This window comes from Alligator sinensis, unplaced genomic scaffold (assembly GCF_000455745.1).
Source record: "Alligator sinensis unplaced genomic scaffold, ASM45574v1 scaffold359_1, whole genome shotgun sequence".
NCBI classification, from domain to species: domain Eukaryota; kingdom Metazoa; phylum Chordata; order Crocodylia; family Alligatoridae; genus Alligator; species Alligator sinensis.
The window spans coordinates 407,226-425,777 of NW_005842577.1; the positions used below are offsets into that span (position 1 = coordinate 407,226).

Here is an 18,552-nt window from a genome sequence, read left to right on the forward strand (position 1 = left end):
ATGACATCAGCCAGTGCCTTCAGTACCCTCGGATGGAGCTCATCCGGGCCTGCCGACTTAAAGGCATCCAGTTCCTCCAAGTGACTCTGCGCCATCTCAGGGTCTACGCGTGGCAGTCTGGTGCCTTGCTGCTGCCTCTCTACAATCCCAGTGAGAGCCTTGTCTTGCCCCTCACTTAGGAACACTGAGGCAAAGAACTCGTTGAGGAGTTCAGCCTTGTCCCCCCTGTCCGTCACCAATTGCTTCTGCCCATTTAGTAGGGGTCCTATTCCACCCTGGGCCTTCCTTTTACTCCCTATATATATCTAAAAAACAATTTTTTGTTATCCTTTACTTGGGATGCCATCCTCAGCTCCATGGTAGCTTTGGCCTGTCTAACTGCCTCCCTACAAGTACAAGCAGAGGAGGTATACTCCTCTTTGGTAATCTCTCCCCGTTTCCACTTTTTATATGCCCCCCTTTTAGTCTGCAGGCTGCCTTGGGAATTCATAGAATCCCATTTTAATCCTTAGTTTCCAGGACTGGAAATTCACAAATTTATTCAGCGTAAAATGTATTATATTATATAAAGAAGCCAGATTAATGAAGGTATATGAAAAGGGTATATGAAAAGGGTGGGACTACTAAATCTATACTTATTTTCCCCATAATTATTTTATGGAAGATTTGTAAAATAGCTTTCCTTTTTTAAATTTATCCTCAGTATTAACAATGTGTGCAATACAAATAATTATACTGAAAAGAAAGGCAAAAATATTCCATAATGAAAAGAACAACCACTACTATTAAAAATTCCAAAAAGAAACATCTTTTTAAAAACATTTATTTTACCATCTTCATTGCATCATGCAGGATACAAAAATCTCAGTTAGAAAACTTGTGTAACCATACTTAGAAGTAAAATCAAGGTACATCAGAAAAAAAATATATAATTACAGAAACCAAAGTAATTCATTTCTGATTTTGTTTTTATGTTTTAATCTCATTAGATTACAAGATTCTTGTAGTTGTGATCTGCACAGAAGAGAAACATTATCCTTTGTGATAAATTCAATCTTTCAGGAGGCATCAAGTCAAATCTGGTGCATGTCACATCTAATAATATACTTCTAGAACTGTGTGACCTGTGTATACCACAAAAAACTATTTCATACCTGTATATGCCAGATACTGAAGTTTAAAATCGTTCAATATATTGAGTAAGCATATTTATTTCTGCTTTCAGCTTTCAATTTGCTTAATCAAATGCCATTATCTTTTTTGGAGGGAGGTAGGGCATTATTCTGTCTGCTTCAATTACATGCTCATTATGGCACACAAATCCAGAATACTAAAAACTTCATAAAATTATATAAAAGATTTCCTTTAAGTTTAGGTTCCATTCATTAATATTTTATTGTTACACAACAATTATCAAGGGTGAGAAAAAGATTTAAAATAGAAGAATATTTGCAAGGAACGTATCCAGTTTAACACACAGATCCTTTTATCCTCTTTTGTTTAAAAAAAAGTGGGGGGGTTGTCACTTTTCGTAGTTAAGTTTTGTGTTTATATTACTGCTTAGCACATACTTAGGGTTTGACCCCTTTCAGCTCTACCTTACTGTATAACATAACCAAATTCTAAGCCAACGCCTACCTTGAAAAATTTGCTCCTTAAAATACTTGCCTCACTTAAGTCAATAAGAGTTCAGGCAGTGACTTCAGTAGAATCAGCCACTGGTATCACCGAGGTCACCACATCATGTTCAACTGGCTTAGATTTAGGCACAGAAGCTGCTGCCTATACACATACTGGTTTGCATTCTAATTAGAATGCATCAGAGCAGACTTGATTAATCGAGTCTGTTCCACATTCTAATTAGAATGCTCCAGCGTAGCCTCACTGTCAAATGTATAAGCTCCTTTGTGCTTTACAATGGCTGTAGGGGTGCTTTATTTAAACCTTGTCAAATGAGGTTGAGATAAAGTGTTCCACAACCATTTTTAAAAGTACAGGGGGTTAATACACGTGACAGTGAGGTGTTTTAGTTAGAGCGGCTCTCCGGAAACCACTTTAATTAAAACCCTACTTCCCACTCCGAAGCACGTGTATAGGCATCCAGAAAAGCCATTTAAGATTAGTGTTTTCAAGCAGGGTGTTGTAGCACCATGGGATGCTCTAAGCTGCTTTTAGGGGTGCTGCACAGTATTAGTACTGTTGGGTGTGCAAACACCTACATATGTTTTACAAGATAAACTCAGAGTTTTCACACAGGAATCCATAGTGCCAAAAACATGATGACCTGTTGTGATCCAAGTTCTTTGAGCTTGTCATTTTTCCATAGTCAAAAAATTAGTGAAAGGTAAGAGCTGGCATTTTCTGAGTGGTGCCTTGAGTCTAACGGAGGTTGAGAACCATTGGATTAGAATCATATTGATAGCAAGACTTAGTTGTATGAGACCGAAATTGCTTAAAGATCCAGACAAAGAATCAACATAGTGTATTCAGCATGTGGAGCTCAGAAAGCCTCTAGTTTAGCTGATATTCTTGTTTCAGCTCAATTTTACCTTGTTCTATAAAAGTTACACTGCTGCTTTTTGTTCCTGAGCTGAAGTGGCTTTATACATACAGTTTGTGCCACTGGTAATTTAAGAATACTGTAACAATAGAATTATATTAAAATTTAAGGGAAAATGGCATTGTTCCACTACACAAAGCTAAAGCGCAGCTAATAATTTGAAATCATTCCTGAAGAGGAATCATGTAAATATCTTTGGTTTGGTAGTAATACACTTAACTACTAAGGTAAGAACTGCATGTACTGTCGGGCTACTTTTTTATTAAAAAAATACTTAAGTGAAAGAAATTTAAAAAGTCAGCTAATCACATATAAATGTCAATTACTGCATATTAAAATATATGCTATTATACCTTTCTGTTCCATTACTAAAACATTTGCATATCAATGAGCACACACAAACCATTTTGTAAACTGTTTAGTATGAGTTTATAAGCACACTTTCTGTGTAGGAGAATTTGTAAGAAATAACCATTGAATCAAAACACTATGTTTAAGTCAACTTGGTTATCCATGTGGGTGCACAATGAACCTTCTACAACTTCAGTTCTTTTGTTACTATAATTAGCAACTAAAGTAAGCAACCAGTCCCCCTTTTCAATGCGTTCATAAACCCTTTCATTTTCAGAGCTTGCATGCACATCATAGGGAGGATACTTGTGAAAAATACCAAAACTTGACTGCATATGGCTAAATGCATAAGATGATTGCAGTATGTCCCATGAATGAGCTGTTACTTGATTTTATAACATGAAATGTGTGTAGCCTTCTGCGCCTGTAACTATTACATCCATCCATATCCTCATGGCTTCTGGTGTTGGGGCAACCATGTAATATATCCGGTCATGTGTCTTAACACTGAAAGTGAGTAGTGGATTAGGACTCTAAAAACAAAAAAACAAAAAAAAAAGAAAGAGAAAGATAAAAGCTCAAATGATTAAATGAAATCAAGTTACAGATACTAGAAAAAAAGATGCGTTAGGTCCTGCCTTACTCAGGATTTGCTTAGCTCCTGCTATGTGTAGGGGAAATGGAGAGGTGTTGGGAGTGTCTGTGTAGATACTCTGTGGTCATATCTACATGTTATGCTTTACTGTGTAGTAAAGCGCCACTGTCTACACATTCACATTTACTGCGCAGTAGAGTAGTCTACTGTGTGGTTGCCTACTACTTGTAAATACACGGCACCTATACACGTGCACTGAGGTTCCAGTGACAAGCTTTAGTTAAAGCCCCCCTGCTGCCATTTTTCAGCACAGGGACGCTGATGTGTGTGACGCTCTGGGCACTTCAGTTAGAGAGGCTCTGAGAGCTGCTGTAATTAAAGTGCACCTCCATGCCTCCCGGAACACACACATAAACGCCCACAGGTAGTAGATTAATCATGCAGTAACTACTGTACAGTAGCACATATGTAGACTGCTGACCAGAAGCAAATTGCTCCTGGTCAGCCCAGACAGCAAGGGGTGGGAAAACTGTCCCTTCTCCAGGGCAGCTGCTTCCCAGCCCTGTGCCCAAATATCAGCGCATCCCTGGTCAGATCAACTGTCTCTCTTTTATTTCCTGTGTCATTTTACACAGAACTGTCAAGATAAAGTGTGCCAGTCTTTGGCCACACAGTCTGTACACATCTATACCCATCTGCACCGTGTGTGTGTGTTGTTGTTATTAAAACTGCCAGCTTGCAGGGCATGTGTATTCTTATAGCTATATAGCTACTAACATTTTAGATGTTACTGAATGATAAAAAACAAACAAAAAAAACAAAACAAAAAAACCAACAATAATAAAGTTTACCTTATAAGCATTCTTTAAGTGATCATAATAGACTTCTTCAATGGCTTGGAAATATATTACTCCTTTTAATTTAGTTTCATGTTTGTCTGCAATGACAGAGAGTTTTGAAAACTGACATGAATAATAAACCAGAATGACTGAAGGGTTAGAAGGCTGTGTATGGTCACTCAGAAAGTCACATTGACTGGGCAAGCACCCCCACCCCATCCTCCCTATTTGAATAGACTATTTATCATAGATTAGCAGGGTAACAGCCAAAATTGCTGCAGTAGAGAGAAAAATCTTAGAAAACTGACACTTAGCAATTCTGTTTTTAAAGAAAATGCCAAATACTTTTTATAATTTGAAAATATCCTTCCTGTTTGTGAAACCTCTAAAGTTTAAAACAAAAAAAAATAAAAAAAAAATCGGTCTTTTTAGTCAACAATGATATAAAACACACACAGGTGATTCTGAAACACTACCGTAGTAATGGTGGCAGGAAGAGATCAAAGAGAGGTTTAGTGTTTTGCGTCATTTTAATAAGCAGAATTAAATATGGAAAAAAAATTTAAAAAGAAAACAGTCTGGATTTTCTCCAAGGTAGTGTCCAGACGAACACAGCCCTGTGGTATGTGGCACCACACACACACACACACCTGCAATGCCATATACCACATATTCAGCTATTCGCCTCGCTACTGACCCCACTGGATATCCAGGGGTCAAAAGCCCCGTGCAAAAAATACCAAAAACCCAAAGTGGCACACATGGGGGCAATGCACGCCACTCAACACCAGAGCCTGGCCAGCCAGAGACACACACTGTCTGCCAGCCAGGCTCCGAGTGGCAAGATTGCTGCAGCCCTAGGAGGGCCCCATTAAGGCTGGTGGAGCCACACAACGCTGGTCCCAGCCTCCCCTACCCCAGCCAGGGTAACCTGCCACACTCGAGAGGGCGTGTGGCACAGGCATGTCCCTCTGCTAGTTGTCCCAGGGAACCAAATGTCTGTGCTCATGTGGGTGCAGCCCTAATGGCCACTCTTTTGTGACTTATTCCTGTCGTATATGAAGACACAACCACACAGGACGTGTAAGGTATATTACATGTGCCTGCAATTTTGCCCTAAAATGGGAAGCTTTAAGTCTGGCTTTATAAACGCACATTGCCTTGGAGTACAGAAACTGTTCTCATAGTTTTGGGACAAACGTCACCCTGAAAATGAAATATCCACGGCTCAAACTATACATGCATAAACTCTGTTCCAGGAAAGTTCTGTATCATTTTCAAGTCAGGAAATAAACACATTTTACTTGCTGCGCTAAGTTGAAGGTTTTGGTGTCTATTATTTTTTCAGTATACTTGGAGTCCTAAAGATGTGATTACGTGAGAGCCATAGACTATACATGTATAGCATAAATATATATATTTTCGAAATGCGAAATATGTTTTTTGAGTCACAGCTTCTAACTCATACCCACAGCTGCATTTCTGTTTAGCTGGTATAAAATTTGAATGAAATGTTTGATGGCTCGAATCCTCAAGACAATGAAAAGTTTTTTTTTGGTAACTGAAATTATATTACAGCAGCTGTACTGCACTCAAAACTGAAGCTGGTAACTATAAACTAACTACTTTTTAAAAATCAATACCAGATGGGAGTTCTACACTATATCCAGTGCTTTGCTAATGAATAAACCAGATATTGTTAAAAGTAAAATTAATGTTCGCATTTTTCATAATTGATATCAACTATTGCTGTAAATCTTATGGAATTTTTCTGCATATTTAATGAATACAGGCACCAATTATTTCCAAAAGATAGACTGCACAATTTGGAAAAAAAAAATTTCCAGCACCAATGTTAAATACTATTGAGCTAAAGTTACTTTGTCTTTATATACTCTTGATATTGCATTTATAACATCCTTCACTCCTTTGTTAATTTTTGTGTAACCAAGATCCGTTTTAGTTTGCTCAAATAACTGTAATTTAGCCCTAGCTGAGACTCTGTTTTGATTTTTACATTGCTTAGCATAAGTGTAACAGTCATTTTGTTTTATGATTTTGTAGGTTACATATAGTATGAGAGACATAGTATAGCGTATATGCAAGGCCTGTGGTATGTCTGGGACGTTTGAAAAGAGGTAATGAAAGAATAAACAGTACATGTGGAAATGCGTATGTTGAGACAGTCTGTCTTGCACCTCAGACTAGAAGGATAGAAATAGTCTTCTGTGATTTAACAGTCAAAGGTTACAACAATGTCCAAGATTATCAGTTAAAAATTACAAAATACAAGATCATGTTTTGTTCCAATGGCTGAAGAAATTGCTGACAACAGATGGAAGAAACTGCAGACTAAAGCCTGAAGAGTCTGTCAATCATAACATCACAACAGAAGAGGAGGATCATTTTGTCACTGAGGGGATGACACAGCAAGACCCATAGACTTATATGGGGAACAATCACTATAAAGATGGACAAAAACAAAGATGCTTTGGGTCTGTCCTGCACAGAAGCAGCAGCAGCAGCATTGGTACATGTCCAAGAAGACCTGGCTTCATTCTCGTGGTTAACTTGGCTGGCCACCAAGCTAAACCGAGCATTTTAAGGACTGGTAATATCTTAATATTTGCAGGACTGTCTGTCTGTCTCTTTTTGTATGTATGTGAATAAATGGGTATGTATGCGAGTGTATGAGTATGTATGTGTGAGTGTATGAAAGAAGAAACACCACCTTTTTGTTGTTGTTCTTAATTTCGCTTGTCTTATGTTTTCGATAAGTGCAGCGTTGTGCCTTATCCCCTGATAAGATTCCCGTTTGTTTTTAATTCACACTTTATGCCCCATCCATACAACAATACATGCTTTTAATAAAGTGTCCCATGAAGAAGTGGAGATGTCCTATTTTATCCAAGATATTCCTTTGCTTGGAAAGGAATGTGTCAACTGTGGTTACATAACACCAAGCTTATTAATTTAATGGGATCCTGTTCTGACCACAGACTTTCCAAGTATCCACAACATGAACAAATACAAATCAATAAAATTAGGAAAATGATGTGACCACCCTGCATGACAACAGAAGAATGATTCTCTAACAATCAGTCCTAGGTATATAAGCCCCAAACCTACCTGAATAATATGAAAATGTTCTCTTGTTTCTGTCAAAAACAAACCATCGTTTTTTCCATGTTTTAATTTTTCCTCCCATCTTAATCAAAAAGCCTCGGCATGTCTTCTCAGTCAATGAGATGTGGTAACAGGTTTCAATGTTGTGTCCAGCTGTTTCAATGTGACTTCGTAGATCAAAGTCTTCTTTTCTAATTGGCAAATAGCGAGTTAAGGGACGGGCCTGCCAGAGAGCAGAAAAGAATAAATCTCTATCTTGTATCTTTTTTCTTTTTTCTTTTTACGTGCTGTAAACGGGTAAACATGAAAGCAACACAAAATATCAAAGGATGAAGGTAGTGAAAACTAACTCCCATGTTGCAGCTTTATATACTCTTAAAAGAACAGATGCTTAAGAAGTTTGCGATGAGTAACTGTATGACGTCTTGAATGCTTAAATAGGAATAAATTCATCAGGAAAGAATATTGGTTGCTTGGAATCATCAGGTAAGTAAATTGCTAAGATGAAGACCACAGCAAAACAAGGAAGTTTGGGGATTAAAGCACAGATCTATAGGTGTAAATACCACATTCACCTGAATCCAAGATGATCTGAACTTAAGACAAGCTCCAATAATTAGATTCTATGCATGTAAAATGTGTTATAATTTTCCATATGTAGAATCTAATTATTGGAGGGAGGGTCATCATAAGTTGCCCCCCCATCACTGCTGTAGTGGAGAAAGCAGTGGTAGGGAGGGCCAGGTGGTAGGGGGGCAGATGGGGCAAGTGGCCTGACCTCTACCTCTTTGCCCCCTGCCGCTCCACCACTTGTCCCCTGTGTTGCCTGCCTCCCATGGTGCCTGCATCCACTGTCTCCCCCTCCCCACTCCTTGCCTGTCCCCTCTGTACCTATGCCTCCTGGTGCCTGAGCTCCCTGCAACCTGCCCCACTGTTGCATACTGTCAGTTTTGATGGTGGCCCTATTCGGGCCTGGGGCACAGAATACGTAGAAGCACTGGCTCTGACTCAGCCACACAGCAGCAATTCCAACCCCAGGATGCTGGAGCTGGGGCCATGATTGCTGCTGCTGCATGGCTGGGCCAGGGCTGGAGCTTCCATGTGCTCCATGCCCCAGGCCAGAATAGGCTGGAGCTGTGACAGACAATAAGTGGCAGGGGGGAGGCAGAGGTTGGTGGGGGAGGGTGGGTGTAGGCTGGGGTGGGAGGCAGAGACTACTGTGGTTCCAAATCCAGCCCCAACCCAGCTTTGGGGCTGAAGTTGGAGCTGCAACAGCCATCTGCCTCCTTCCTCTTCTCCCCTGAATCCAAGGTGAGGGCATCTCTTTCCCATGTTGAAAGGGAAAAAATAAACCTCACTTTGGATTCAAGTAAATATGATACTGGTAGCAGGTTGGGGAGGGGAGGGGGGGCGAGGATGAGGGGAACAACTAAATTTATCTGGGTGAATTGACATAAGTTGGTTAACTTGTGCCACATTCTCTCCCTGTCTATAAGTGAGTTAGTTCAATTATCTCCCATTATTGTTTTTCAAGTACTTGGAACACAGTTATGGGAAATACTGTACAAATGCAAAGTATAATTACTTTAAAAGGTAGAAGTGGCAAGGATGGAAATGAACTGCACTACATGACAAGTTCTTTTACAGCATATCTGAACACAGAATTGTAAAGAATTAATTATAATTAGTGTCTAGTCCACCTGTTTGAAATACAATGAACAGTCAGGCATATCCCTTATGGGACAGAACTAGACACAGAGGTAAGCCATTACTGCTGGCCTGGCAGGAGTGTGGGAAATGGAGCCTCCCATACACTTATTAGACACAGAACTCAGTCTCTTGTCATAGCTAATAAGGACGGTCAAAAAATGTATGCTGTGTCTTGCTGGGATTGGGACTTGGATGTGAACAAAGCAAAAGCAGCAGAGATGATGCAGACTTTCATAGTTGAGAGTTTGCTTACTTTTCATAAATTCAATTCAAATTCATAAGTCAAATACACAGGTTCAACAACAAACCCATTAGGATTAATACAGTGTATTTACAATGCTGATGGAAGCTAGAAATAAATACTAATGTTTATTCAGATTTAAACAGCTAAAAAGACAATGCAAGATTCTAGATAACCTGTTTATAATCAACATTATAAACAAACCTCAAAAGCGTAATATTAATCAATTTAACAATAATTCAGCCAGCCAACTACATTCAGAAGCCCCTTTCCTCCTTTTCATTATTGTAGAAGTTTGCCATGTAAGTTTGCTATCTATATAGACAGAACCATGTTATACAGCCATACACGATAAACAGCATACCTGTGCTCTTTGTTTCTCACGTATTTTGACTTCTTTTTCAATTAATTTTTGTCTCTGACTAGTTTCTTCTTCTAATCTTTTCTCTAGTTGTTCTCTGCGACGTTTTTCTTCTTCCAGTGCTCTTTTTTTAGCTTCCATTTCCCTTTCCTAAATATCATAGCACAAGCAAATGTCAGTTACAGGCCAGGTAAAATTATACCTGCTAAACATTAAAAACAATTTGATCCCACGGGGTGTGTGTACACACGCATTTTTGCTATCGTTACTGCGCAGTAAGTGGGAATAGGCTGATGTCTACATGTGCAAGAGTTAAAGCGCATTAACGCTGTGTGTGGACTGACTTGGGACTAAAGTCAGTCCCAATTCAATCCACACACAGCGTTACTGCACAATAATTAATTGGGCATAAATTGCCATATTTACTGTGCAGTATGGGTGTGCACGTGTAGAAACATGCTCCTACTGAGCAGTAATTTCAGTTACTGTGCGGTAAATGCGCACGTGTAGACATTCCCACTAAGAACTCCAATAAACTCCTTTGTGACTCTCAAGAAGAAAAAAAACGTATATACAAATAAACATACACAAACCACCTACTCATATTTACTCAATTCTAAGACAAGTTTTTTTCCCCATTTTTCCATGGGAAAAATTAAACTTCATCCTATAATGGAGCTGAGTCCTGTGTTGCTCTCTGCCTCTTGGCTGATTCCTCCAATTCAGGGCTGGGCCAGGAAGCAGTAAGGGAATCAGCCCAGAGCCAGAGAGCAGCCCAAGATCTGTGAGCGGCATTCCCTAGCTGCATCTAGCCTGAGATCTGAGAATAGAATTCCCTTGCCACTCTCTGGTTCTGCACCAATTCCTCTGCTGCTCCCGGGTTCAGCAGGGGGCTGGAGAGCAACAGGACACAGGATGTAGCCAGAAAACAGTGAGGGTCTTGCTGTCCTTTGCTCTGTGCTAATTCCCACATCACTCCTTGGCTCCCTGCTAAGCTAGGGATCAATGTGGGACCTAATGAAGTGCCACCTGGGAGCATAGCATGTGGTAGTAGGGGAAGTAGGTGGTAGGGGGTGGCAGCTGAGTGGCTGGGGGCAGGCAGGGAAAGGTACATGTCGGAAGGGGAGGGGCAGACACTGGGTATAATATACCTATATATTTCCTGGACAAAGACGACCCAAAACAAAACTTAGGGCATAAGACTTAGAATCCTGCAGATAATAAATTAACATAGGTGATCTATGTAGAATAGATCTAAGACAACAGTGACATTTTAAGGGGGGTAGGGGAACAACTGGAAACCTGAGGAGTAAAATTGACTGCATAAATTCAATACAACACAGTTCTCAAATAGATAAATATCGAAGTCCATGTTAATGATGATTGTGCTTAGACTCTGGTGACATTTATTAGTAGCTACCTGATTCTAATAACAGTATAGGCAAAGCCATATTAAACAGTGTGATAGAAGAAAGTAACTTGCTATTAAAAGAACTGAGTTATATTTAAACTACATATGAACAACATAATTTCTTCATACTAGACTCCACTCCTCATCCTACATACTGGTATTATAAACAGTTGACTGGTTGACAAGGTCTAATTGATTTCAGTGCTCAGATTAACCTGCCAAAAGTGTCCTGCCATTTGAGGCACACTGGTTCAATCACTGGGGCTGGTATCTTGTTTCTGGACTCTAGCTAGGATCTTAGAGGGATGGGACAAGCAAGTGCTTCTCATCAGCATCTCTTCTAGCAGAGGAAGGCACATTATTAAGTTCCCTCCAGTCCTCATCTACAAAGATGGCAGCTGGCACAGGTTTTTAGAGTGGTGGGGTGGAAGTGGGATAATTATGGGAGAAGCAGAGGAGGAATTCTGTACAGCTCTGTTGAACAAAAGCACTTAAAATATAATGACAAAATGAAATGTGTATGATAAGAACAAGAGCATCTGCTAATTTTCCTGTTCTATACATTCTTAAATTACCCTGGATTCCAGCAGTCTGTTTTTTTCAGCATGAGCTTGTTTCAAAAGTCTCTCCATCTCTTCTATTCTTGCAACATTTGAAGTGCTGGCACTGCAATAAGTGAAAAATGAAAACTTTAAGCAAGTCCTTTTTGTTTGAAATTACAGGGTACAGATGTAACTGGATAATTTAGGAAGAGTTGACAGTGTTATGATCTAATATAGCACAGCTCACACCATTTATAGTAATGCACAAAGTATTGTATACTACATTAATAAACATACTCTCACATCTAGAGATGCCCCAGATGTAGACCCAAGAGTCTAAAAATGCATCTTCTCCACTCCCTGTAGTTTTCCATCCCTACAGAACAGAAAAGGAGCTACTCTTTCTTTCATATTGTACTGAGTAATGTATCCAAATGATTAATGGTCCTTGGTGACCTGGATTCAAAACTCCTGGACCCTTGCGCTGTGACACACAACTTCAAACAACTTTTGGGGGATTTTTCCACTTTTGACTGGCAGATGGCCTGACATGAATAATTTTAGGAAGCAGTTTAATTATACATAGACTAAAGTGCAATGAAATGATTCATTTGTACTGTCAAACTTTAGGCTTGTTGGTTGTGGCCATGTTGGTCTAAGAATACAGGCAGGCAAGGTTTTTTGGTAGATGCAATATCTTATTACACCAACAAAATAGTTGGAAAAATTGTTCTTTGCAGGCTTTTGGGCACAAATACCCTTCTTCAGGCAATAGGGAGAATCTGTATCAAACTTGGTATTAATTATCATGTTTACAGTCAGAGTAAAGTGAAACAGGGGAGACAGGAACAAGTAAGAAATCCAAATATATATCTAGGGTAGAGAACAGTTATAAGACTATACATTTATCTCTCAGCATATGCCTCTGATTCTTGGAGATGTTTTCTCTGGCATCTCTAAACCAAAAAACTGTAGATGCCAGGGAAGGTATTGAATAGGGCATAGTCTCTAGAGATACCCAGTTCGATGTTTTCCCTGCATAGCATTCACTTCCGATTATAGTGACAGGGAAATATTATGCTTTTGAGGTTTGCTTTTGGAGGCATAGGTACTGGGCTAGATGGACCATTGCTATGGCCCAGTATGGCACTTAATATGTTCTTACTCTTTGTGGGACTGGGATTCTGTCAGCAGTAGGCCTCCTGCTTTATCTAGTGAGTTTTCTTCATAACAGCACCAAGTAGAAGTTTAAAAATATTCAGATTGTGATCTCCAAAAAGAGCTTGAAGGAATTCAGTGTTCAGATGCTAAAGAAATCAGATGAAACTTGGGTACTTAATTCCCTTTGGTACATTCAACCTCTCAGACCAAAACTTACATTTACATGCTGGCCTCTTGGCAGGCTAAGCATGTGGCAACCTTCTCAAAGGGAATCAGAGTGCAGCAAGTCAGTATCAGCCAAACTGGCATACCATTAGCAAGTGTAATGAAAAAAAAATCACTGTATAATTATTCTTGATGAGGTGCCACTCAGCCCAGAATCAGAATCACTGCATATTTATTAAGAAGCCTATAGCATCTGAAGCTATGTACATATACACCTATAAAAGAAGAGCACATCAACAATAAGAGAGGAAAGTAAAGGGTTGATCCTCAAATTGCTCTCACAGGAAACAGATGCTACAGAAACATAACAGGACAGCCAAAAAGCTGTCCTTGGAATAGAGGTCCTAATATTGTGATGATGTTGCATTTCATTGACGGTATCCGCTTACTTTCTGACACTACCCAAATAGCTCTTTCATCTGTGTCCAAAATCCTATCACTGGAACAGTACAGTAACAGGGGAAAGGGTTGTCTACAAGTAGTTCTGAGAACAGCTGGGCTAAGTACAGACGGTCAAAAAGCCTACAGCTGAATATATTCAATCTTCGCAGGTCAGTCTAAGCTGCATAGATTGAACCAAGAAGCTAGTGAACAGACATTCACTTTTGATTCCAGAAATGCAGCCATATGCCTGCAGTGGCCCAGGCCAGAAGTACGGGGGTGCTAAAGCACACAGCCCTGCTAGCCTGAAGCAGATGGCTTGGGCAAAAGCTAGCCTGCCTACCTGGCAAGGAGTTGGGGGGGGGGGTGTCGCAGGGGAGATGCAAAGCATCCTGGGATGCTGGGGTACTGTGAATTAACTTGAATCTGGAGGGGATCTGGGACAGAAGTCCAATAAGCCAATTTAACCTAAACCAGTTAAGTCTGATACTACATCTGTCCAGGCTGATCTTAAACCAGTTTCAGCCATTTTGGCTAGGGACAGAAATTACACATAAACAGATATAAGTGATCAAAAACCGGTTCAAATCTAACACAACAGAAGTTCAGTGCACATAAACCACTTTCAAAATGGCTGAAACCGGTTTCAGTAAACCCTATTTACTCATCCAAGACAAAGTTTTTTCCCCATTCAAAATCTTGGATTTGACTATTGGGCCTAGAGTAGGTGGTGGTTCAGCTCAGTCTTTGGCTCTGGGCTTGGGACTGAAGTCAGAGCTGAGTCACTGCCTGCTCCAAGCTGGGGTGGCTCGTGCAGTGGGGAAGCGGGATTATGGTGGACAGAACACAGGGAAGACTGCATAACCTTTCCCCCTCCCACCCTCCCCTCACTAGCTACTTCTCCCACTGATTCTGGCCCTGGCATCCCCAATAAACAACTTTATAATCTTCCAGGTACAGAATCTAATTATTGGAGGGTTGTCTTAAATTCAGTGTCATTTATGACTGGAATAAATGTGGTACTTCTTTTCTCACCCAGCTAGTAAAATCTTTTTTCCAATATAAAAGGTAAGCAGAACGTTTCTGTGGCCCTATATTCAATATGAATAAATGATCCATTATCTTAAATGTTTACAAATGTTTCTTTTTAAAATCAGGAGTTAACATTATTTACCTGGAAATATTATCAGGTGAACATGCAGATATGCTGGTCTCCATACTGTCAGAACTATCTAAGCTTAATGTATCAAAGGCATGATCCTTGTAACTGTGATCAGGGTAATGAAAACTATTTAAATACACATTAGATTCAGATGCAGTTCTGCTGTAGAATTCAGGAGACTTCTGTCTTTGTTCTTCACATATATGTTGATGATTATACCCTACAGAACAAAAAAGGCAAAATTATAAGTTACAGTTTCATCTAATTGTTAACACTTAAATGTTTTGGAAACTTTTTGGCAACTATATAGGTGTAACTAAACAGCAGCTATGCACCAGAATTAACTTTCACGAAAGAATATAAAGGATAGAGAGAGAGAGAGAGAGACTCACACACGCCATTAGGAGCACATTTCTTTCAGAACAACTACTCCCTCTCTGACCTCACTATCCTTCTACTCAAGGGAAATCTACTTAATGCCTTTAAAAAGTGAGCTTGGGAAGAAAGATTCATAAGCTGGCTGGACACTAAGGGCTCCTATACACGTGCAGGGAGTCTGCTCTGACGCGCTATAATTACATTGAGTCAGAGCAGGCTCAATTAATCAAGTCTGCTGGAGCATGGTAATTACCTTGCTCCAACAGACTCCAGCGTCACATGTATCAGTGCCCCCATGCTGAAAAATGGCAGTGGGGTGCTTTAAACCAAAGCTTTAGTTCAAAGTGCCCCACCACCATTTTTCAGCATGGTGATACACATGATGCTTCAGGTGCTTTAATTAGTGCAGCTCGCAGAGCTGGGCTAATTAAAGCCCCCCGCAGTATATCTATAAAAGTCCTAAGAATCAATGACTAAACAATGATATTGACTTTATGGCATATTATAATTTAGCTGACTTCTGAATTCTTTCCACACATGAAAGGCAAGAATGACCCTTCTCCTTTTTGATAGGTTTTGCTTCCTCAGTATTCAACTTTTTTTTTTCTGCTAATTGTCTTCTGCTTGCTCTGGCAATTTCTCACCTCCTCCCACAACTGTTCTTTACTATGCTGGGCTGGGCTTGTTCTGCTCAGACCTGATGAAGAATGTCTTGCATTCAAAAGCTTGTCTGACTCTGGTCTTTCATAGTTTCTCCTGGAAGAGTGAATGTCTGTGGTTTCTCAGCTTCTCCCCACCCAGGAGACTGTGTTGCTCGCTGGACTCTGCTGCTCCAGAACACTTTCCCTTCACAACCCCTCAGATTATACTATATGGAAATATAGGGTGAGCATGAGATAAGTCAACCAATTAGGGCTGCCTTATGAGCTGCTGTGATCTGTTACCAGGCAGACTAAGGAAGCCTGTAGAGTGTGCACGGGGCCCCCCATTCTTCCAGCTTATTTGAATGTGTGTAGGCAGCATCTATCCCAACTGTTGGTCCTATAAAAGATATCACCCTAAGAAATTCTTGCCTCTAGCATAATTTCTGGATTCTTATGACTACAATGTCATTTTTACACTACCACTAAATATAGAAATATCATCTCAAATTGGGAACATGTTTCTGCTGGTCCAGTGTATACACGCAAGTTCTTTTTTCTGTCTGATAGTTTCTCAGATATGACAGAGTAAGCAAAAATCCATTTCACAAAGCTAAAAAATGTTGCCTTCTTTTTTCTTAAAAGAAGAGCCAAAATACTCTCAAAAAGAAAACTGAAAAATGCATGACTCACCCCGTCATTAATGACATTAGTTTATTAAGAAAAGCATGCACTATGCACATCTTAATTTTCTCCCTCCTTCCTTCCACTCAGCAGCTGTATACCTTCACATAAACAATGCATGCTGATTCCTGAGATGCTAATAGCATTGCAGCTGCTACTTAAAGAGATATTAGATTACAATAAACTTTCACGTTAACTGGTTAGTAGATTTGTAAGTGCCATAAACACATTTCATTTTTCAGAGGCTACTAGCAGACATGGAAAAAAGCAATCTAAACTCCGTGCACCCCTGCACCATGCCCAGTGCAGGCCCAGAAAAGTTATCATGTTAGTTGGACCCGGCTCACCCAATGTCTGTACAGATTAGGCATTTCAGAGGGCTTTTGTCTAATACCTGATTCAATCAGATTTAGATAAAATTGCCATAAAGCCCCACTGAAGCACCCAATCTATACAGATGCTATGGAGCCAGATCAAACTAAGTCATTGCTTCTTCCGGTCTTGTGGTAAACCATGTTATTTTTTCTCCCCCTCATGTCTGTCAGCATCCATAGATAATTGCATCATGGAACACAGATTATGTGTAGCTTGTTTTTATCACTGTCATGAGAAAATGCTGCTAAGATGTTATTTGCAACATTTGATAAAATTACCTTTAATACTTGAACCTTTGGAATGACTAATTGCTCCTTTTAAAAGGTTTTCAATTATTCATTATGCAAAAGAAAGAAACAGAAATTGTAAAAAGGAGAAATGTTATTCTAATGGACATATTATTTATAATCCATGTTCATTCATTCAAGTTACTTACGAACATTTCATTTTACTTGAAAAATTAAATATGCTACATTTCACTGCAAAAAACAACCATCACCATCTACAACACACAATGAAACATAAGATTTCTATTGGTAGCAAAGGTAAATTGAGTCTTAGCTGTTGTGTGCATGCTTTTTGCCACCTACAGTTCACCTACCTTCACACACACACACAGAAATCAAGATTCATTAACTGTATGAAAAAATAGCAGAAAAAGTGCTAAAGAAAAGGATAATATATAACTATGAGTCCTCATTAAACTGGAAAGAACAAAGTAACACAGGAGAAAAGGAAAATGCATAACTATGAACGCTAATTAAAATAATAAACACCATTTTCTGGGAAAATATTCCATTTATTAAATGTTAAATATTGTTCCTTTAGGTAAGTTTATGCAGTTTTCCAAATATAATTAACTAACAAACAATAGTATTTCATTCTTTGTACTATAGTATGTAGGTCACTGACCTACTACATGCATTCAGCTACAGAAAATATAATACCATGTTCTCCTCTTCTCTTCATGCCTTAATGAGTCAGGCAGTTCAGTTTATTTACACTGCCACCACTGTTCAGTACCAGCTACCAGGGGCACCAAAATAAAATAAAACAAACACACAAGCATCCTATTTCCAATTAAAGACCAACTAACTTTTCATTAGCTGCCACCAGAAATCTTGTCAGGAACAAAAATACCCCAGTCAGCATTAAAGTATTCTCTGAAAAGTGAAGTACTGACTTAAAGCTTCTAGTTTAGATATTTAAAAAAAATATCTAAGGAAAAGGTTATGGAGGAGACAACAAGGATCAACACAACCCTTTACTTAAAAGAATTTCTGGCGTTCAGATTCCCAGCCACAAAGTGTGATACCAAAACTACTATTTTTTTTAGTTAGAGGTCACTTTTCCTGAAAGACTGTGCTGTTAGAGCAAACTGACATCAGAACAAAAGACCAAAATTAAGTTTTGCTTCTTTAGTAAAAAGTAACCACATTGCCAAGTCAAAAAGTACATCAACAACCACAAAAACAGATAATTTAAAGCACTGTTGTATTAGAGCCATAAAAACATCATTCTATCACCACAGAGTAACAGTGAGGTGAAATTAGAATAAGCTGCTTCCTACATGCAGTTTCTAAAGGGGCACTGTCAAATTTTCTTAAAAACTGGGCTTTTAAAAACTCTTTAACATATTGTTATATACAGAGCTAAAAATGCCATCTTTTTTCTAGTGTTCTGCTTTTTTTTTTTTAATGCAAACATCAACATCTAAATATTAAAACTTATTTTAGTGGAACCCAAGTAATACTTCTGTATTTATTCTGATGTATTCAGTTACAATAGGCCAGCTGATTGAACAGTCAG

General features: G+C 39.2%; 1 protein-coding gene across 6 annotated transcripts in view; it reads right to left on the bottom strand.

The window, feature by feature from the left end:
• Positions 1-833: 833 nt before the first annotated feature.
• Positions 834-18,552, bottom strand: part of PHLDB2 (pleckstrin homology like domain family B member 2) — a 78,435-nt gene continuing 60,716 nt past the window's right edge. For 3 of the 6 annotated variants that reach the window (XM_025214262.1, XM_006032497.3, XM_025214261.1), the window contains 7 exons: positions 17,022-17,057; positions 14,678-14,885; positions 11,770-11,860; positions 9,787-9,933; positions 7,475-7,694; positions 4,358-4,443; positions 834-3,444 (listed from right to left, as the gene is read on the bottom strand). In XM_025214262.1, the coding sequence (XP_025070047.1) occupies positions 3,304-3,444; positions 4,358-4,443; positions 7,475-7,694; positions 9,787-9,933; positions 11,770-11,860; positions 14,678-14,885; positions 17,022-17,057 (929 nt within the window). In that variant the 3' untranslated portion in view covers positions 834-3,303. The remainder of the gene's footprint in view (positions 3,445-4,357; positions 4,444-7,474; positions 7,695-9,786; positions 9,934-11,769; positions 11,861-14,677; positions 14,886-17,021; positions 17,058-18,552) is intronic. The other 3 variants (XM_006032499.3, XM_006032498.3, XM_025214260.1) reach the window with 1 other exon arrangement.